Source organism: Oryctolagus cuniculus, chromosome 7, assembly GCF_051225735.1.
Source record: "Oryctolagus cuniculus isolate XC-2025 breed Fujian yellow rabbit chromosome 7, ASM5122573v1, whole genome shotgun sequence".
Taxonomy (NCBI): Eukaryota; Metazoa; Chordata; class Mammalia; order Lagomorpha; family Leporidae; genus Oryctolagus; species Oryctolagus cuniculus.
In genome coordinates, this window is record NC_142873.1 from 43135035 (window position 1) to 43156176 (window position 21142).

The 21142-nt window shown below is 61.5% G+C and overlaps 1 protein-coding gene and 1 long non-coding RNA gene across 3 annotated transcripts; one reads left to right on the forward strand and one right to left on the reverse strand.

The window, feature by feature from the left end:
- Window positions 1–1511: 1511 nt before the first annotated feature.
- On the reverse strand, window positions 1512–20398 carry LMNA (lamin A/C). The gene is made up of 12 exons (XM_008264325.4): window positions 19836–20398; window positions 8646–8802; window positions 5973–6098; window positions 5686–5856; window positions 5468–5593; window positions 5018–5238; window positions 4699–4918; window positions 4172–4279; window positions 3920–4039; window positions 3564–3653; window positions 2687–2956; window positions 1512–2422 (listed from the first exon to the last, which is right to left on the reverse strand). The coding sequence occupies exons 1-12, from the start codon at window positions 20189–20191 to the stop codon at window positions 2396–2398; spliced, it is 1992 nt and encodes a 663-aa protein (XP_008262547.1). The 5' UTR covers window positions 20192–20398; the 3' UTR covers window positions 1512–2395.
- Window positions 14887–17856, forward strand: LOC138850532 (uncharacterized). 2 transcript variants are annotated; one of them, XR_016210569.1, is made up of 3 exons: window positions 14887–15016; window positions 15968–16260; window positions 16800–17856. It is a non-coding gene; the product is annotated as an uncharacterized LOC138850532 (long non-coding RNA). The 2 variants fall into 2 exon arrangements; XR_016210570.1 differs by lacking the exon at window positions 14887–15016 and adding an exon at window positions 15363–15525 and having other exon boundaries at window positions 16066–16260.
- Window positions 20399–21142: the final 744 nt, after the last annotated feature.

Consider the following 21142-nt stretch of genomic DNA (forward strand, 5'->3'; position numbering starts at 1 on the left):
TCTCCCTGGCGGCTCTTGCCTAGCGGCGCCCAGGTTTCCCAGACCTCAGTCTGCGGAGCCCGCGCAGCCGCCCGCGTTCAGGTCTGTGCCATCCACTAGGGTGGGCTCTGGCGCCCCCAGGCGTCCGGCTCTGGAAGCGCAGGTAGACGTCCTCGCTTAGAAGACCACCGACCTGCTTGCTCCTTAGGCCCCGCGCCGGTTGCGGCTTGGTGTCTCCGCTGGGGGTTGAGAGACAACGGGCTCCCTTGGTTGAAGCTGCCCATCCCAAATAGGGACACTTTTCTCAAACTCTGCCCTTTTCCTCTTCCATCCCGCCACGGGCCCCAGCCTATGGGGAACCAGGAGTTTTCATCGACTTTAGGGGCCTTTATCCTCTCATAAACTTCTTTTTTTTAATTATTGTATTGATTTGAAAGGCATAGTGACACAGAGCTCTTCCACCCGCTGGTTCACTCCCCAAACGGCTGCAACACGCAGGGCTGGGCCAGGCCAAAGCCAGGAGTCGGGCACCTCATCCCGGTCTCCTACATGGGTGGCAGGGACCCACGGACTTGGTTCATCCTGGGCTGCCCTCCCAGGCACTGTAGCCGGGAGAGCACTTGGACTTGAACTGGCACTCCGATATGGGATTCCAGCGTCATAGGCAGCGGCTTCACCGCCTCAGCCACCCCCACATCCCTCACGTGGGCCCGATTTTGCTTTTTGGTAACCGTCTGGTTTCCCACGGTGCCAGCCAGGCCCATTACCTCGCTGGCTGACTTCGCTGTAGGCACATTTCCCCTGGCCAGGGAACACGCTTCAACTTCTATTTTATCACCCGTGTTTTTTGTTTGGAGATGAAGGTGATGAGCCAGAGCAGCGGTTCCGCAGCCAGAATCCTTGGCCTGGGCTGGCTGTGCAGCCTGGGGCACCATTCCACGCAGCCCCCACTTTCGGGCGGCAAAGGGCACAATGAGCGAGGCCCCAGGCAGCGTGCAGGGCACAGGAGCAGCCTGCGCCACTTTCCCTCAGCTCCCTTTGGAGACACGCCCGTCAGAGTCCAGGATCCCCTGGTTCCCCCACGCTGAGCGCGCAGGGATACCCACCGCTCCTGGGCAGATCTGCTCCGCGCCTGCTCGCTCCTCCCCAGCCGTCCTCGCTCCCAGGTGCTGAGACGCCACCACCCTCACTCAGCCTGGGCTCTCAGATCCGGCCTGGCGTTCCCGGGCCGGGGGGAGCGCCGGTTGGATGGAGGCAGTCACAGAGGGAGCGCCCCCTTCCGGCCGCCCTCTCTGGAGGACTTCGCCGGGCAGGCGGGCAGCACTCACGTCTAAGCCGGCCCCCCGCCAGCCACCTCTGAGTGCCCAGGTGAACGCTGGAGGTACCCTGAGAGCCTCATCTCCTCGCACCTCCCTCAGAGCAGGGCTGGGCAGGGCTGGGCAGCCCTGCGCGGGAGGATGTAGTGACCGCCTGGCCCGTGTATGTGAGTGCGCGCGCGCGTGCCACCAACAAAGACACCACACAGCCAGGGATAGAAACAGCTAGTGTATTGACTGGGGGAGGCGACAGGGGTGCAGATGGGAAGGGGACGCGCGGCTCCTTAGTGTTTGCCAGGCACCACCGCCACACACCCTGGGCCCCTGGCTTCCGCCTCTGCGCTGGGGCCCAGCAGGCTCTCCTTTCCTTTCCCGCTCCTTCCTCCGTGCCCTGCATGTGACCTTGACACACAGAGCCCACCCAGCCTCCATCCTGAGCTCGGCTCCAACTAACCCTCTTCTTCCCCCCCACTTTCACCTCCCGCCGCCGCCTTCCCATCTCTTGTCTAAAGAAAGTGCATGTAAAGCAAGCCAGCGAGTTCCTGGGAGGCGGGACTCACCCCGGGGAGGGGACAAGGGTGGGGACAGGGGCAGGGCGGGCAGCGGAGCCTCTGCTGCCTTGTGCAGCAGGAACGCGGCTCTCCCTCTCCCTCCCAGGGGCTGACCTGGGGGGGGGGGGCGAGGAAGGCTCCACGCCGGCCTCTCAGGCACCATGACACGGGGGTCCCGGGGGTCCCGAGGTGGGGGGCGGCAGCCGAGGCAGAGAAGCGGAAACCAGGCTCTACAAAAGCACCCCCCTCCCCGCCGCTCCTCTTTGGTTTTAAGGCAGTCGTTGAGTTTCCTGGAAGCAGGGCAATGGAAGGGAGCAGAAAGCGGGATGTAGCTTTTTTTTTTAAGCTTGTTTTTTCCTTCAGTATAAAACCACTGTAGAAAATAACTTTTCTTAGAAAAAAAAAATACAGAAGAAAAAAAACCAAAGGGGGGGTCATTTTCTTTGGCTTCAAGCCCCTCCCCTAAGTGCAGGGCAGGGGTGGGGTGGGCACGAGGTGAGGAAGAAGCAGGAGGCCTGGCCCCACCCCCGCCGGCAGGTTCCCCGCTGATTACATGATGCGGCAGTTCTGCGGGCTCTAGGAGAGAAGACACAGGGAGAGGCGTGAGTGGCAGTGTCCTGCCCCCGCCCCCATCGGGGACCCCAGCCCTGCCCCCCGCCCTCCAGTCTGGGGCGCAGACGGGAGGGGCAGGACGCAGGCGTGGGCTGCCTAGGACGTGGGTGGGCTCGGGGAGGAGGCTCCCACTCCCCCGGGCTGCGGAAGAGAAGGCTCTCCCGCCTCCCCCCTGGGAGGGTGGCCAGGGTCCCGCCTGCAGGGTGTGCACACAAAGGCATGACTCACCTGAGTTCGGGGACTGGAGTTGCCCAGGAGGTAGGAGCGGGTGACCAGGTTGTCCCCGAAGCTGCCACCCCCACTGCCCCCCACACTGCGGTAGCTGCGCGTGACCGTGACACTGGAGGCGGAAGAGCCAGAGGAGATGGATCCGCCCACCTGGGCTCCCGGGCCACCGGCAGACGCCTTGTCGGCGGGCTGCCCGCAAGTCCCGCACAGCACGGTGCGCGAGCGCAGGTTGTACTCAGCGGGGTCCCCCGAGCTGCTGCAGTGGGAGCCCTGGGGAGGGAGACAAGGCTCAGGCGGGACTGGCCGCTCAGGCCCAACACCCAGGCTGCGGGCTCCTGCAGGCTCCCAGCCACCAGCAGGCGGGGAGGAGGCCGTGTTCTGTGCCCGAGGAGGCCGGGAGGAGGGGGAGGGGCGCCGTGAGCCGGGAGAAGGGTCCAGAAGCCTTGGGGACAGGATTTGTGGCTTGGATGCTGCTCTAGCGTCTCTGAACTGGAGAGGAAGAGGAGGACAGAGGAGAAGCGAAAGGGCAGCGGCATGCATAGCTGGCGGGCGGGGGCAGGGCTGAGAGAAGATGAGAAGTGAGAGGCCTTGCATGCAACAGCCAGGAGCGCTGGAGAAACGGGGCAGGGCGGGGCGCCCCTCCTCTGTCCTGCCACACTCGGTCCTCCGTGGCATCAGAACCGTCCCACTGCCTGCCTTACCGCAGTGGGCACCAGGGCACTGGGCTCCCCGTCCAGGGTATAGGGAGGGAGGAGAGAGAAGAAAGGCCAGGGCAGCCAGTGAAGTTCCAAAACATTCTTTAATGAAAAGATTTTTGGGCGTGAGGGGCTGCCCCCAGGTCTGGCCAGGCTTGGCCTCAGCGGCGGCTGCCACTCACATGGTGATGATGGAGCAGGTCATCTCCATCCTCGTCGTCGTCGTCCTCCACCACAGTCACCGAGCGCACCAGCTTGCGCATGGCCACCTCCTGCCAGGGACACAGACCTGAGGGTGAGGGGCCACACGGGGCCGGCGGGGGGGTGGGGGCGTGCGGCACACCTACCCACGGGGACCGCCGGCAGCCGGCCTGCTGCTGACCCTGCCCTCTGTGGGGCCGGCGCTAAGGAACTTGCTCCCACCCCAGGGAGGCACAACCACCCCACGCCCCCTCCCTGGGTAGGAGACCGGCAAAGTGACCGTCCGACTGTGGCCACTAGGGGGAGCCCTGCCCTACCCAGTCCGCAGCACACTCACTTCCCCAGTGGAATTGATGAGAGCCGTGCGCAGGCTGTTTCCGCAGCCCCAGGTGTTCTGCGCCTTCCACACCAAGTCCGTAGGGGGGCTGTGGGTGGCCCCGGCTCCAGCAGCCCAGATCTGGAGAAAAGGAAGCGGGAAAGGGCGCTCACTCCGTGCTACTGTCCTCAGGCCCGTCCTCCACACACACACACACACACACACACACCCCGCCCCAGGCTACCGCAGGGGGCCAAGCGCCCTGCCACTCACCGTCACCACCTGCCCGGCCTTCAGGGTGAACTTGGGCGGGAAGCGGTAAGTCAGCAAGGGGTCATCTCCGTTTTGGCGCTTGATCTGCCAGTTGCCCATGGACTGGTCCTGCCAGGCAGGGAGGGAAGGGGGAGAAGGGGAGGTGTATCCTGGTTCTTTGGGTTAATCTCACCCGCTGCCGGCACTCAGAGGCTCCTGGTCCCTCTACCCCATTACTGCCTTGCCCCCGCCTGCCCACTAAAAAACAGCCGCCACCATGGACTTCATGGTGCGCCATCTTTCACCTGGGGGCTATCACTCATGTCCATTTTACAGATGAGCAGACTGATCCCCCGAGAGGCGACATAACTTGTCCCAGGTCTCCCAGGCAGGACTGGAACCAGGGAGTGGGAGACACACACACTGGCCGTGGCCGCCCGCAGAGGGAATGAAGGAAGGGTCCTCCCCGGTTCCCTCCGCCCTTCCTCTCGCAGTATTCCCTCAGGCCCCGCCCGGGATGGGGTGGGGTGGGGAAGGGGCGGGGCTACCTCATTGGACTTGTTGCGCAGCCGCACAAACTTGCCCTCCTCGTCCACCTCCTCCACGGCCACGCGCCCGCTGGTGCGCGCGTGCTGCGAGAAGCTGCTGCGGCTCTCGGCCGACTCCAGCTTCCGCTTCTTGGTGATGCTGCCCCCGCCCTGCGTCTGGGACGAGTGCGAAGAGGCGCGGCCCCTGCGCTGCGAGGTGGGACTGGGGGACAGGCGTAGCCTGGGGAGGGGAGGAGACAGAGTTAGGGGAAGGGGTCTCATGCAGGCCCGGCGCAGGCCAGGGCCTATTGCTGGAGCTCCCGGGCGCTCCCCAGCCCACCTCTCCTCCTCGCCCTCCAGGAGCTTGCGGTAGGCATGGATCTCCATGTCCAGGGCCAGCTTGATGTCCAGCAGCTCCTGGTACTCGTCCAGCTGCTGCTGCATCCTTGCCCGCATCTCGGCCATCTCTCGCTCTTTCTCCGCCAGCAGCCGCCGGCTGGTGTCCCGCTCCCGGGCCAGCGAGTCCTCCAGGTCCCGCAGCTTCGCTTCCTTGGCTGCCAGCTGAGATGGGGAGAGGCGGGGGTGTGTGAGCTCCCGAGGGGAAAATCAACACGCCCTAGACGTGCAGGTGCAGTGAGACAAAGCGGACAGGACACTTGCTTCCAAATCCTGGGCCCCAGCTCGTTCTCTCGGCCTGCAGTCCTGGAGGCGTGCTCATCTCTCCCCTCCACTCCGCCCTCCAGACCTCACCCTGGGTGCCCACCCCCGCCCGTGCTGTCCCCAGAGGCACCTGCTTCTGCAGCTGGCTGAGCTGGGCCGAGAGGCTGTCGATGCGGATGCGGGACTGCTGCAGCTCCTCGTGCGCGGCCCCCACCAGGTTGCTGTTCCGCTCAGCAGACTGCCTGGCGTTGTCCAGCTGCGGGGGAGGCCGAGGGGGTTAGGAGGGCGGGGCCTGAGGACGGCATTGCTGGGGCGGCCTCAGCTCCCGGGGTGGGGTGGGGAGGGCACCTTGGCGGAGTAGGTCTTCTCCAGCTCCTTCTTGTATTGCTCCACCTGGTCCTCGTGCTGGGCCCGCAGTTCCTGCAGCGCGTCGGCCAGCCGGCTCTCAAACTCGCGCTGCTTCCCGTTGTCGATCTCCACCAGCCGGGTCTCGTGGCGCCGCTTGGTCTCACGCAGCTCCTGGAAGGGGTGGGAACAAGGACACGGAACCCATAAATCGGCCCCCGTTCCTTACAGCTCGGGCCTGGCCCGGCCCCCCGGCCCCGGCATCTCCAACCCCCATGCGCAAGCCCCACCTCGCTGTAGATGTTCTTCTGGAAGTCCAGCTCCTCCTTCAGGGTCTGCAGCCGGTTCTCGGCGTCCACTCGCCGCAGCATCTCGTCCTGCAGCTGCTTCTTGGCCTCCCCCAGGGCTGCCTCGAGCTAAGAGGAAGTGGGCAGAGGGGTCACGGGATGTGCCAGCTGCAGCGATGCCGAGCCCCAGGCCGTTCCCAGCGGGTCCCTTCCATGCATAGGGACAGGTCCAGGGGGAAGCGAGGCCTTGGGGTGCCCGGGGAGGTTAGGATGGGGATGACTTGGGTAGCTCTTGTGCTAAGAAATGAAAGCCACAGCCCTCCCACCCTCGTAAGACCTCCAAACTGTGGCACAAGATAGCAGTTGCTAGGAGGGCGGTGTGTACAGAGCACAGTGGGGAAGGAACCACTGTGGCTGGAGTGGCGGAAGAAGGGGTCTGGGAGGCTTGATAGGGCAGCCTGGGGAGGGGCCAAGACAGCACGTGCAAAGGCACGGGGCTACGAAGGCACACACGTGTTCTAGGGCCTTCAGCTGATGGATGGGGCAGTGAAGTGATGGGTCATACAGAGATCCCTTTTTCAAAATTAATTAGATTTTTTATTTATTTGCGGGAAGAGAGATCAGCCATCTGCTGTTTCACTCCCCAAATGCCCACAACAGCCAAGCCTGGGGGAGGCTGAAGCCAGGGGCGGAGAACTGCATCTGGGTCTCCCATGTGGGAGCCATCCCTGCTGCCTCCTGTTCGCATTAGCAGGAAGCTGGAATAGGGAGCAGAGCCGGGACTCGAACCTGCTCAGCCACACCCGTGCCTTCTGCAGAGCTGTCTTTATCTGCCACGGAAAGAACCTCTGAGAAGCTCATACTGGGCAGCACCCTGCTCAGATGTTTTTTCTAGAAAGCACGGGCTGGGGGAAGGGTGGAGCTGGCGGCAGAAGATCCAGGAGGCCAGCTGAGGTTTTGTCATTGTCCGCTGGCATCTCCCATCTCCTACGGCTGTGCTATGGCGGCAGGGCCTGGGAGGGGACCCGGTCTGGGATGGAACCCTGGCCACTGACTCTAGTCGGGGCCGTGCCCCGAGAAGACCATGCTGTGAAACTGGGAAGGGGCTGGCTTCTTCTATTCTGTTCCCTGGCTTATAACATGAGAGGCTGGGGGAGAGACAGAGAGCCAAGTGTTCTGAAAGTAAAGGCCACTGCACACGTGCAAGCACCATTAACACGCACCGTACATGTGATAACATGCCTCTCATGTGATCTGCCCCCAGCTCCTGATAATGGCCTCAGTGGACGATCTACCCCTTAGAGAGAAGTCACAAAGCATCCAAAGGAGGACCAAGCTGGGAGGGAGCTAGGGCCAGGCTCAGCTCATTGCAGAGTTAGAGGGAAATGGCTGGGGGCGGGTGTTGGGAGTATCGGAGGAGACACCGCTAGGGACATCTACATCCCATGTCCAAGTGCTGGGCTCCACTCCTGATCCTTCCTGCTATTGCTCACCGCGGGAGGCAGTGGTAATGGCTTAAGTACTTGTGCACCTGCTGTCCACATGGGAGACTGAATGGAGTTCCAGGCTCCTGACTTTGGCCTGGCCCAGTCCTAGCTGTTGTGGCCATTTGGGGAGTGAATCCATGGATGGATAATCTACCTCTTTCTCTCTCTCTCTGCATTTCATATAAATAAATAATAAATAAATAAATATTTTTAAAGAAAAGATGGTGAGTGAATGGTGCAGCTGCTAAGGCACCCACATCCCATATTGGAGTGCCTGCGTCAGAGGCCCAGCTTCCTGTTAATGCACACCCCGTGGCAGCAAGTGATGGCTACAATAGTCAGGTCCCTACGAACCATGTGGGAGAGCTGGATGCAATTCCAGGCTATAAGCCACTGTTGCAGGCATTTCCAGAATGAAGCAGTGGATGGTAAAATCTCTTTACCTTTCAAATAAAATAAATACAGGCTGGCGCTATGGTGTAGTGGGTAAAGCCACTGCCTACAGTGCCAGCATCCCATATGGGCACTGGTTTGGGTCCTGGCTGCTCCACTTCCAATACAGCTCTCTGCTATGGCCTGGGAAGGCAGTAGAAGATGGCCCAAGTCTTTGGGACCCTGCACCCATGTGAGAGACCCGGAAGAAGCTCCTGGCTTCTGGCTTCAGATCAGAACAGCTCCGGCCATTGTGGCCATCTGGGGAGTGAACTACTGGATGGAAGACCTCTCTCCCTTTCTCTCTCTCTCTGTGCCTCTGCCTTTCTGTAACTCTGTCTTTTAAATAAATAAAAGAAACCCACCACTTTGTCTTTAAAAATAAATAAATACTAAAAATTTTTAAAAGGAAATGGTTGGTGGGTTATTTGGTTTTTTTTAACAAGACTTTTTAAAAATTTCTTCATTTATTTGAAAGGCAGAGATCATCCACCCGTTGGTTCACTCCTCAACTGGCCACAAAGGCCAGGGCTGGGCCAGTCCGAAGCCAAGCTGGACTGGAAGCGGAGCTGCTGGGACTCCAAGCAGCACTCTGGGGCTGGTACCTGGTGGATATTTTGTTTTTTATTCACTGTGCTACATCCAATGAGTGAAAGAATACAGTCTGAATGAGTGACATGACACCAGCACAGGTGACCGGCAGACACCACGTGGCCGCCCAGCTGGGGTGGGAGAGTGGGCAGCTGGAGGGGCTCACCTTGGCCACCTGCCCCCGCAGGTCGTGCAGCTCGCCCTCCAGCGTGCGCTTCTCACTGAGAGCGGTGCTCAGCGCCGCCTCCTTGGAGTTGAGCAGCGCCTCCAGGTCCTTGAGCCGGGCCTGGGCGGCCATCAAGTCACCCTCCTTCTTGGTGTTGCTGGGGAAGAGAGGGAGGAGTGGGTTTAGAAGGCCAAGTCCATGTCCCTGGAGAGGGCACCAGAAGCAGCCCTGGAGGCTGGCGCTGCTGTTCCCGGCGACCAGGAGGGGGCGGCCTTGCCCTCGGTCTGTGTGCATCTGCCTGCCTCTGGGGCCCAGCTCCCACTTCCCCCAAGGTCCCCGAAAACCCCCTTCCTGTCTCTCCACCCTTCCCATGACTCAGAGCCCAGGAACGTGCCTGGGGCCAAGGGCAAAGCTGGAGCCCCAGATCTGAATGCTTTTCCCCGGCTCTCCTCCCATTCCTTCCAAAACACACAGGGGCACCTTTGTCTCTGCCCCTTCCCACACAGGGCCTTACCCTTCTCCTCCCAGGACTCCACCCATTTTCCATTCAGCCAAGCCTCCCTCCCTCTAAGCAGCCTGACAAGCAGGCTCCCGTCCCCACCCCACCCCCATGCCAGGGTCCACGTGTCCCTGACACCTCGGAGCCCCCTTTCACACAGGTGGCACTGTGGGGAAGGAGAGCGAGGAGAGCCCACACACAGGCACTGTGCTGCCCCTTCCCTTTCTCAGGACCTAGCCTGGGTCCCCCAGCTCAAGCAGAGCAGACGGGTTCCAGTCTCTGTCTCTCCAGCACCATCAGAGCCCCAGGGGAATACTGAGCCCCACCCAGGGCCCATGAGCCTCAGCATCTGGCTCCAGATGTGCTGGCCAGGCCTCCAGGTCCAACTGGGCTCCAGCCGCCAGGCAGCCTCCCCACTCCTCACACTGGGCAGAGCTTGAGCCAGAGCCCACCCAAGGGGGTGGCCTTTGCCGCCTCCCTTGCCTGTCTGGGTCTCGGAATCTCTTTGCTGGTGCCATGGAGAACGACAGGGGTCCCATTTTCTTATAAACTTCTGGGGAGCGCAAGGACTTTGCAGACATCACAACCCCTTCATTAATGAATGCAGGGTGAAAGAAAGCAGGAGACGTAAGGGCGGAGGAAAAGATGCAAGCACTCGGTCCCAGATACCATCTGTAAGTCATCAGCCCGCAGCCTGAGCCCGCACCACAGCACATGGAAAAAGGAAAACTAAACGTGGGCGGGAGTGGGTGGGGGCACCCAGCCCAGAAAGCAGAAAAAAAAATCCCTGCCAACATTCTTCTCTTGCCACAAGAGCCCCGAGCGAGCGCCAACACACCCAACAGCTCACTCGGAGGCGGGATGGAGGACAGACTCGCGAAAGGTCTGGAGGGAGGGGCCAAGACCTGGCCATGTTCTCCCGCCACCAGCTCGGGAGATTCTAAACGTGCAGTCCCCTGAGTTGAGCGGGCTCCCCGTGTTGGTGTTGATGTTGGCAGAGGCACAGAGCGACACCCAGAGGGGCAGGGGAAGGACACGACGGCCTGGAGGGAGCGCCCAGCCTGAGCCGGGCCTCTGGACAAGTTGCTTAATGCAACATCGTCTGTCTGCTGCAGGAAAAAAAGGGGGGGGGGCTCCCAGAGTTGGAGGACGACTCCCTCCTCCGTCTCAGCCCGAAAAGCTAAAAATAAAGTCAAACCCCAGCTCAGGTTTTGGCTGCCATCCGGCCCAGCCCCTGGCTGGGAGCACAGCCCCAACTTTCCATGACTTCAGAACTTTTCCGAAGCCGAGACAGCTGCAGGGGGAGGAGAGAAAATGAAGAAAAACGGCTGGGAAGGCGAAGTGCGTGGCAGGCATGGGTGCCGAGCCCCTTGGGCGGGCTCCCAGGCAGCCAGGGGCTTTCCAGAAGAGGCCTCTCCGCCCTGGGGACTAACGGCCACTGCTGGCAGGGTGGCAGATGTGGAACTTCGGAGAACTAGAAGGAGCTCACAGCCTCCGGGCTGCACAGAGCCGGGACCAGAGGGTGCAGGGGTGGGAAGTTTACGGCCCCGTGTGTCCGGCACTGCCAGCAGCCTTCTAATTAATTCTCGATGCCCACCTAGGACAACTCCTACAACTCACAGGTCTAGAGGGCGTGCCGAAGCCAGGAGAAGGAAGGAGAAGATTCTGTGCTCCGCCAACCTGAGTGGGCAAGAGCAGGAAGGAGCCCAGGGAGGCTGGCGGGGCCCCTGCCGCTGCCTCCCCGCCCTCCCGAGATGCTACAGGCGGAGCTCCTGGAGGTCTCCTTGCTAACACCCTTTCCTGGGCCGAGAAAGACAGTGGGGTACGGTCCCCGTCCCCTGGGACCTCGTGGGCTGACACACACACAGGGACCGTGTTCTTCTGTCTAGGCTCTGCCCCGTCCTGCTGCCCCCAAAGCAGACGTGGCGACAGTGCTGACAGTACAATGGCAAACACTTGTACGCAGCCCATGATGGACAAGGACTGCTCTGAATCTTCACAGCCACCCCGCAACCAGGGCGCTGACCAGGGCGCCGTCACTGTGCTACTGAGGCACAGAGCGCTCCATCCAGGGTGCCGCAGGGAGCCGGCAGCAGAGCCAGAGCCGAAGCCGTACTGGCCAGCGCGTGCCATGATACACAGCCTCCAACCAGGCTTTGAGGTGGGGGGCTCTCCCAGTTCCTCTGGGCGGCTCCGAGCGGTGCTGGAGAAAGGGATGGGAAGCCAGCACGCCCCACCGATGAGGAAAACCGCGAGCAAAGAGAGGGAAGCGAGGAAGAGCCTTTGCGGTTTCCTCAGTGAGGCCCAGGGAGCTCCCCTCTGTGGGGCAGAAGCCACCATCAACCATGGGCTCATGACTCAGACCTCCGGAGGTCTGCAGCCACAGCCTCACGCACACCCCAAGACAGGGCTGGGGGCAGGGTGGAGCCCGGAGGCCTGCCCGCCACCCATGGGCACTGCCTTCCTCCGTGGGGGGGCCGGGGAGCAGGGAAGGGCGGGAACCTGGGGCTGCTCAGGTGACTCACGCTCTGACAGACAATGGGGGGCAGGGGGCGGGAAATCCTCTAGCACTCACAGGGGAGCCCCTGGCTCAGCCTGGTGCCCTGCCCCCGGGCCTGAGGTCTTTCCTCTGGCGCTCCAGGTTCCCCAGGCGCAGGAGCGGCCACATCCCAGCGGCCCTGAGAGGCAAGAAGGGCTGGGCATCCTGTTGGACTCATCCCACGGCTGGCAAATGCGATCAGGGCAGGGAAGGAGGGAGTGCTGGGGGAGGGGAGGGCAAAAATTAGCCGGAGGAAGGGTGAGCCAGTCAGAGCGGCCCAGGGCTGGGGGGTCTGTGGGGCTGGGACCGGCGGCGGCACGGGCAAGTCCGATCCCGGGCCGCTGTTGGGCTGCTTTTGGGGAGAAGCGACACCGGCGAGCGCCGCAAGGGGCTGAGCTGGCAGCGGGCCAGGCGCTGACCCGCCCGCTGAGTCACCCTCCTCAGCCCAGCTCCGAAGCCAGATATGGAAGCCAGGGCCAACCGCCCGCCTGTTTGGACCCGGTTGCTGGGAGCAACACGCTAGGCCCGCAGGGAGAGGCCTCCATTTCCTCCCAGGCCTGGGAGACAGAGACAAGACGGACAGAGTGGCGGCCGCGGCTAAAAATAAGAAGTGGGAGGGGAAGACGGCCCAGGGGGGCGTGGCGGAGCTGGCCCCGCCCCGCAGGGGCTTCCTCAAACCCGCCCTGTACCCTGGTCCCCTGGCGCCGCCGCCTCACCAGCCCTCGGAGTTCCCCATGCCTGGCAGCCTCCCGACTGGGGACCCCGGGAGGAAGGTGGGATAGTAGAGGCGTCTGCGCCCGGGCATTTCCTGCCTCGCGGCAGTGGGCGCCCCCTGTGCCCGGGAAGGGCCGGGCAGGTGGGTGCCAGGTAGTCCCTGCCCTCGGCTGGCTGCCGCCCAGACCTCTGCCCAGCCTGACTTCCTGCTGCACGACCTGCCAGCACGCTCCGACCTCCCCTGCTTTTGTTCCAGGCACTCCTGCCACTGTAAAATATCCTTCCTTCCTTCCACTGATCCGTACCCGCACCTACACCCACACCTCTGCCCGGCCCTGCCCGGCCCTGCCTGGCTCTGCCGCTTTACTCCTCTGTCTTGGGCTTTCTTTGCCTGTCTCTTGACTGCCCTGAGGCTACATGGCTTTCTTTTTATTATTATTTTTAAGATTTATTTATTTTGGCCGGCGCCGTGGCTCAATAGGCTAATCCTCCACCTTGCGGCGCTGGCACACCGGGTTCTAGTCCCGGTCAGGGCGCCGGATTCTGTCCCGGTTGCCCCTCTTCCAGGCCAGCTCTCTGCTATGGCCAGGGAGTGCAGTGGAGGATGGCCCAGGTGCTTGGGCCTTGCACCCCATGGGAGACCAGGAGAAGCACCTGGCTCCTGGCTCCTGCCATCGGATCAGCGTGGTGCGCCGGCTGCAGCGGCGGCCATTGGAGGGTGAACCAACGGCAAAGGAAGACCTTTCTCTCTGTCTCTCTCTCACTGTCCACTCTGCCTGTCAAAAAAAAAAAAAAAAAAAGATTTATTTATTTTATTTGAAAGGCAGAGTTACAGAGAGAGAGACAGAGAGAGATCTTCATCTGCTGGTTCGCTCCCTAAATGGCCACAACAGCCAGGGCTGGGCTAGGCTGAAGGCAGAAGCCAGGGACTCCATCTGGGTCTCCCAACTGGGGGGGGGGGCAGGGGGAGTCACAGGGGCCCCAGCACTTGTGTCATCTTCTGCTGCTTTCCCAGATGCATTAGCCAGGAGCTGGGTGGGAAGTGGAGCAGCTCAGAGGCACCCACTGTGCCATGACACTGGCTCCCAGGTTCTTAGTGCATCCAGAAGGATCTCCTCCTGGACCCAGGTCACCTGAGGACACCCACAGCAGACAGAACACAGAAAATGGCTGCATGTACACAGCTGGCACAGGGAGTAATAAAGAGATCCAGTAGGAGAGCCTAGGGGACATACTGACCTGGGCTCCACTTACTGGGAGACACCTCTGTCAGAGAGTGACAGGGCGCACCTGCCCTGCAACCACTGGGGGTACAGCCATCAGGTTTGCCAATCCCTCCCAACCCCCAAAAGGTAACCACTGCTTGGCTTCTTGGTCTGCGGCCACTTTCAGTGAGGGCAGGATGTGGGCAGTTGGCTTCCCCATCCTGGCATTCAGGGCACCGTCCCTCTCTGGAAACGAGACCTGTAAAAGAGGAACTGAGGGGCTGGCATTGTGGTGCAGTGGGTAAAGCTGCCACCTGTGACGCTGGCATCCTATACGGGTGCTGGTTCCACAGCCAGCCACTCCACTTCCAATCCAGCTCCCTGTTAATGCCTCTGGGAAAGCAGCAGAAGGTGGTCCAAGTGTTTGGGCCCCTGCACCCACATGGAGATGCAGATGAAGCTCCTGGGTCCTGACTTGGGCCTGGTCTAGCCATCACTGTTGTGGCCACCTGGAGAGTGAACTAGAAAATGGAAGATTTCTCTCTCTCTGTCTCTGTCTCTCTGTAACTCTTTCAAGTAAGTCTTAAAAAAAAAAAAAAAAGAGGAACTGAGGAGACAGGTGTCCCCAGGGATTCACAAGTCTTGCCTTCCCCAAATCCCACACCACGAGGTTCTGCCACGTGGAAGGCACCTGCAGGTTTCCCAGCATGGACCACCCAACCTCCCCACTCGGCAGGCGCACGAACCCACAGCTGGCACGGCTCGGCTTCCACACGCCTCTCTTGGGCGTGATACCGCCAAACATGCCCAGAGTCTGAAGCCCCTCAGATCCCGCTCCAGAGCAGCCAGGCTCCCAGCTGTCCACCCTACCCCCCAGACAAAGCCAGGCGGAGGGAGGGGCTGGGGTGCAGAGGGGGGCACTGGTAGGGAGTGGGGGACAGGGGGCCTATTGACATATTCAGTCGCAACTCCAGCAGAGGCGCTGGGACTGGCAGGGGGCCCGGCCTGAGTCACAGCTGCTGGGTGTATCAACGTGGCATTGTACAGATGCAGGAGAAGCCTGGGGCCAGAGGCCAGGGCACTGGGGTCCTGGACGACAGGCGGCTCGCTTCCTCACCAACTGTCCCCTGCATGGTCTCCTGCCAAAGGTCACTTTCCTTCTTCCTGGCCTGTCTTTCCTGAAGTCATTCCAATGTTGTCACAAAAATGTAGAGGGTGGAGCCTGGGGACAGACTTAATAAAGCAGGGTGAGAGGGATAGCCCAAGAAGGTAGCCCTTGGGGGGTGGGGCACGGCCATGGGCCAGAGGGAGGGACAGTCGGGGATCCCCACAGAAGGCAGCTTATTAACCTTCCATCTCCTGGCGCAGAGCTGTTAACCCTGCTGGCACTGGTGAGGGTGGAAACCACACCCAGGTCAGGAGAGGTGGGTGTGTGTGGGGGGTGACCTGCATGTTCTGGTCTCACAGCATTCCAGCTCTCCTTGGAAGTCTCCCTCCCAGCCGGCAGAGCTCCCAGATAGCCTCGGGGTCGCCCAGGAGCCGGACCCCTTGAAAGGGAGACTTTTACTGCCCTGAGCCAGCCCAAAGGGGACCCTGCACCCTGCTGCCCTGCCCTTTGTCCACACCACCCTTGCCTCTTTTGCTGCAATTCGAATGCACTCCTCAAGAAAAGCCCTTTCTTTCTTGACGGAACAAACTTAGGGTCTCCTGTCCACTCTCCACCCTGCCCTCTGCGGTGACTCAGCGCCCCTGCTGGGCCCGGGATCCCAGCCAGAATTATTCCTGGCTTTCGGCAGGCGGGATTCCGGCTTCCTCTCGCACAACTACAGTGGGGCAGGGAGCCCCCCCCACCCCTTCCCTAGCTCTGTCCCCCTGCCTTAAGGGACTGCTAAGGGCCCAAGACTCCTCACAGCACAGACTCAGGTAGGGGAAGTCGGCGTGGGTACAGGAAGGGCGGAAGTGGCGCAGCCCAAGGTCACCATGCACCTCCCTGCGGTTCCAGGCATGTGCAGTCTGATCCCGGAGGGCTGTAAGGGGACAACCCCGCTTTCCCTCGGGTCTCCCCCCCAGCCCCCAACATAGGTGAGCGGGAGCCATTCTGTGCCGACTCTCCCTTTCCTGCCACCTGATCCAGTGCTTTCCACTGTCCCGCGAAGGAAGGCACCGGCAGTGCCCTAGCAGTGAACACACACGAGCCACAGGGGCAATGCCCCAGCGATTAGCCACTTCCAACAACCTTCCTTTGGGACGTAGAGAAGAATGTGTGTATTCTGAACTCCATGGCTTATGGGAAGTAGTTCTACTGAGAATAGCACTGGGGAGTAATTGTATTCACCTTGGCTATCTTTGATTTGACTATTAATAGCTTGGTATTTTTGAGGGCGGTTTTCTCACTCCAGTCACCACTACTCTGGAACCTAAGGGATCTCTGCAGATCCCCTGCTCGAATCCCTTTCATGACAGCTAAGAAGACCCAGAGAGGGAGGGAGACTTGTTCAAGGTCACACAGAAATGCAGTAGCAGGACACCGAGGGCCAGGGCTGCATCCACCACCTCACACTGATTGAAAGGGCTGTGGGACCCTGCGACCTGCCGGGACATCTCCAAGAATCTTAGCGCTGGGCTGTGTCCCCTGCAGTGCACTGGGAGCCCAAGGAGGTAAGGAGGAGATAATGTTCCCTAGTGTCCCGGCCTCTGAGCCAGACTTGATCTTGGCTGCCGCAGCTGCTAGAGACAGTAAGGGGCCGGAGGAGCGGGGGGCGAGTGGGAGGCGAGCGGAGGGCACAGTTGGTAGCTGCAGGCATCTCCTAGCAGTTGTCCTCCCAGCTGTCCCTGGCTTCAGCCCTGACACGGAGCTACCGAGTCACTGGGGGTGGGACTGGGAGTGGGGACAATGGGCACATCCCATGCCAAGAGTCAGTCTCTGGCTCCTGGAGGCCAGGGGAGGGCCATGGGGCGCCTAAGGCGGACTTGCTCTCCCTTTTCTTTCTCCTAGGCTCCCGAAGCCTTGCCCAGCCCCCAGCAGGAGCTGCACCTTCTTTCCCTTTCAATCAGAATGTGCACCTTGAGGGGGGGAGGGGGACACAGAGCAAGCACCAGGAGGCACTTTCAGACCCAGTCAGCCTCCCCCGGGCCCCCACCCTCATTTGTCTAACGACTGCCAAAGGGCACAGCCTTTTAGCCTTTTTCTGATTTAGGCAGATAATTCTCAGGACAAGTCCCAAGACAGTCTCAAGACACCAATCACCAGCCTTCCAGAGCTCCATGCGTGTCTCATGATCTAAGGCCTGGAGGATCCTAGGGCTTTCCAGGTACCGACTGGGCAAAGCCTACTGAGCAAGTGTTAACAGGCCCTGGCAGGACAGCAGCAGAGCATCGAGGCCCCACTGGCCCAGAGCACAGTCTTCAGGCTGCAGTGAGCGTGAGCCCAGAGGAGCAGCCAGCAGGAGGCCAGAGGTCCCCACGCTGCCACCCCCTTGCTGTGTGAGATGACACCTGGCGACCTTTGCCGTCTTCGTCCTGAGCAAAGTCTGCATGAACCTGAGCCTGCAGCTACCTCCCTGCCTGTCTGCACTGGAGCTGCACGAGGCAATCCAGGAAGTCGTCAAGCACGAGGGCCTCCCTGGGGGAAGAGGCGCTTCTGCTTTGTGGGCTTGGGATCTCCCCACGTCTGACTCAGCCTTCCCCCAACAGTTCCGCCTGGGAAGGCGCAGACCATGGCGCCATCCCGCAGCCCAAACCCATAACTTTGGACGCAACTCCACATTCTGATTCCCTGTGCATATTGCCTATCCACAGCCCTGGTTCCGGACAGCAGCAGCAGCTGTAGGCAAAGAGGCAGGAGAGGGACCCCAGACCAGAGCAGAGGGAAGATACAGACCATTCCCCCCTTTAAGACATCTGCGGCCCCACCCTGTCTCCTGCTGTCTTTTGTAGTCACCAGGGTGGTAGGGAGGGGGGCAAGCCCTGAGTCATCCACCCAGCTGTCCTGCCTGGGGTGGGGCCCAGCTCCCAGCCGGGACCCCAGGCAACCCTCTCTGGAGCTTTCAACCTGCCCATTCTCCAGCACTTAGGTGTCCTAATCCCTGGGCTCCAGAATAGAAAGGGAAGGTGTGTGTGTGTGTGTGTGTACCCCTGGGTGTGGCCAAGTTCCCCAGGCAGGGCCAAAAGTTGCCACAGGGTCTTACAGATAGCCCTGTATCTCACCTCAAGTCTGGCCATGAACTCTGAGCTCTAATTAAACATTAAACCAGAGGACACCTCTCTTTGGTGATGGGAGGGGTTGGGGCACTGCCTTTCTTCCTCTCCCAAACTCTTCATTCTGGGCACTTCTCCCTTACCCTGAGCTGAGCAGATACAAAAGGAAGCCACCAATCCCACCTCCTAACGTGGACATAGAAGGGAAGAGACACCCCAGTTCGAGCCCCTCTGCCCCCACCCCACCTGCCGTCAACCTGGGATCCAGGTGTGCAAACCTACTCCCTCTTCCGGAAGCTCAGCCTTGCCTGGTCAGGATCAGTGGGGGAGAAGACAGGCAGGTGGCTAAATATAACAAGGAGGCACACCACCCCCGCCCGGTGTCCCAGGCCTGGACAGCTGCACCGGGAGGCCGAGGAGACAGACCCGTGCGGCGGTGGGGAACAAGAAACTACAGACTCCTCTCCAATCAATGTTCCCCCAGCTCCCTTCATAGGATCCCTGGGGGAGGAGGGGGGGTTGGCTTTGGAAATTCAGCAGAATAGTTTAGAACTAATCCACTGTGGCTCCCCTAGCTTGCCTCCTATCTGCCTTGCTAAGTTGCTCGTATCACTAGTGGAAAAAGACAGGTGATCTCTTTCAACAGACGTCAAGGTTGAACCAGCCCCCCCCCCCCAACACACACACACACACACACACACACACACACACAACTTCGGGAAGGCCATGGGTCTCTCACACATGGGGCTGGGGGCTAGCAGAGGGCAGAAGGGCCACAGAAAACATCCGGTGGTTCCGGGAAGAGTTATGAGCCTGGAGCAGAAAAATGCAAAGGGAGCGAAGGAGGTGAGGTCAGAGGCACCAGCGCCCGGGGGATCTCCAAGCACCTGTAAGAGCTCTTTGGCCGGGGCCTTCACAGGAAAGGGGAGAGAGGAGAAGAAACCAAATTCTGGGGTGGGGGAGGCTGGAAGAAGAGGGCCCTAACCTCCAGACTTCCGAAGGCCTTGTTAGAAGGGAAGGTGGAGTTGTGTAGGGTGGGGTGGGGTGGGGCAGGGATGGGTGAAGTGGGAGGGGCCTGAACCTTCCAACGGCCGGATTTCAAAAATGTCACTGTATTCCAGCAGTTTAATAAGGCGCACATCAAAACGTCAGCGGCGGAAGGATGGGCCAGGGCAAAGACTGCTCTGGCCTGGCTGGGAAAATGAAAGTGGCTCACCCAGAGCGGGGGAGGGAAGGACGGAGCCCCCAGCCCTCAAAGACATCAGGTGGAGGGCCAAGGGGTGTGGGGGTGAGGAGGGTTGCCTCCAGCTCTGGCCATAACACAACTTCCTGAGCCAGGAGCCTCTGCCCTGTCTCCCTCCCTCCCTTGCATTCCTGGGCCAAGCAGGCCAAGGGCTGTGGGAGCTGCGGGGGAGCCAGTCTCCTGGAGCTGTTTTGGTGGGCCCGGTCTGGGAGGTGCAGGGAGTGAGGGAGAAAGAACTCAGGCAAAGGGAGGGGCTGGGGAGCCACCACCACGCCCTGGGAGTGGTAAGGGGGGGCCCTGATGACCTCTCTCGCACCCCTGGATGGATGCCAGCTTGGGAGCCCTGTCCTATAGGGGCTCCTGCGTTCAGAGCCAGCCTGGGCAAAGCTGGCACAGAGCCAAGCCTGCCAAGAAAGTTCTAATAGGACCCCTTCACCCACTCCAACGTGTCCTGGGTGCCTGGGGCCAAAGGGCTTAGATCCGGCAGGGCCAGTCGGCTTTGCTCAAGCCCTTGTGCTAGTCTCCAAATGGCTGGCAACTCCCACCCCGCCAGAACGCGGGCCTGCCACTGGCCCCTACTACTCCTTAGAGCCGCCGCCCTCTCTCGAAGACCCTCCCCTCTCTGCCCCGTCCTGACAGTTCCCCTTGGCACCGCCAGTCGCCCCCGCCGGGGGCAGTTCCGGGGAGGGAGGAGACTCCATGGCGAAGTTACCGGCCTCCCGGGCCCTCCCGCTCCCACTCCTTTCCCGGAGCCGGCCAGGGGTCCCTGCACGCGCCACCTGCGCTCACTCACCGCGCTTTGAGCTCCTTAAACTCCTCGCGCACTTTGCTCAGCTCCAGCTGCAGGCGGGCGCGCTCCTTGGCCACAGAGTCGAGGGTCTTGCGGGCATCCCCGAGCTCCGCCTCGTAGGCGGCCTTGATGCCGGACACCTCGCGGCTGACCACCTCTTCCGACTCGGTGATGCGAAGGCGCAGCCCCGCGTTCTCCGTCTCCAGCGAGCGCACACGGTCGATGTAGACGGCCAAGCGGTCATTGAGCTCCTGCAGGTCCTCCTTCTCCTGCAGCCGGGTGATGCGGGTGGGCGACAGCGGGGTGGAGCTGGCCTGCGCCCCGCTGCGGGTGGCGCGCCGCTGGGACGGGGTCTCCATGGCCGGCAGGGTGGCAAGGCTGCCCGCAGGGCAGGGGTCCCGGGAAGGGCGCGGAGCTCGGAGCGGAGGACGGAGGCTTCTCAGGGGCGGAGCGCGCCGGCCGGCTGGTCGCGGCTCGCTCCTGGCAGGCGCGCAGATCGGGGCCGGGCGCTGTCAGACCTCGGGAGCCGGGTTGGCTGGCGTGGCTGCGGCGCTCCCGCGAACACTGAGTCACCGGCGCCGGGGCCGAGGCTCTAATAGGTCCTCCTCTATGGGGAGGCGGGGCCGCTGCTCTTAAAGGGGCCGTCGCATACCCAAGGGGTCGGGGCTTAGGAGTGGGGAGGAGGGACCCGGGCAGCTGCGGAGTCGGGCCCCACCCTGCCCAGCGCACGCCCGGGTGCTTGGGGCTTTGCTGACGCTTCCCCCGTCTTGGTTCCTGCCTGCCCAGCGCTCTCAGCTCCAAGCTTGCCCCCACGGCCTCAGGCCTTCTGGGACAGAGGGCAGAGCCCAGGGGAGAGAGTGGGTGGGCAAAGGGGAGTGGAGGAGGGGTCGAGCAGGCAGGACTGGGGAGCCAGGAGAGTGGGGGAGGGCTGAGGTTGGTGCCCTCCTTCCTGAGGGTGACTCACCCTCCTTCCACCGCTGGCTCCCCCTCCCCTCCCCATAGTAACAGTGAGTCACCCCCAACCCCCCTGCGCACGTGGGCAGCCCATTCAAAGCTATATCTCAGGATGCCAGGGGATGGGGTGCGGTGGGGTGGAAGGATTGCTTGTGTCCGGGAGGGGGGAGGCTGCAAAGTTCTGGAACCTGTGTTCCCCCATACCCTCAGTTTGGGGGCAGGGATCCCCTTTTTCGCTTGTTTTTGTCTTCCAAATACAAGCATTGGATCTTAGACCCAAGCAACAAGCTGCAGCCCCAAGAGAAAGCCAAGAATAGGACCCAGGCACTGCCCCGCCTGTCTCCTGGCCCCCTCCT

What these genes read in the sequence shown, in the direction of transcription:
- LMNA (XM_008264325.4), bottom strand. Translation starts at nt 20,191, where the DNA reads ATGGAGACCCCGTCCCAGCGGCGCGCCACCCGCAGCGGGGCGCAGGCC. An exon ending in AGAAGACCTACTCCGCCAAG is followed by an intron (nt 5,594 to 5,685) that starts GTGCCCTCCCCA and finishes CCTCCCCCGCAG; the next exon opens with CTGGACAACGCCAGGCAGTC. An exon ending in TGCGCAACAAGTCCAATGAG is followed by an intron (nt 4,280 to 4,698) that starts GTAGCCCCGCCC and finishes CCTGCCTGGCAG; the next exon opens with GACCAGTCCATGGGCAACTG.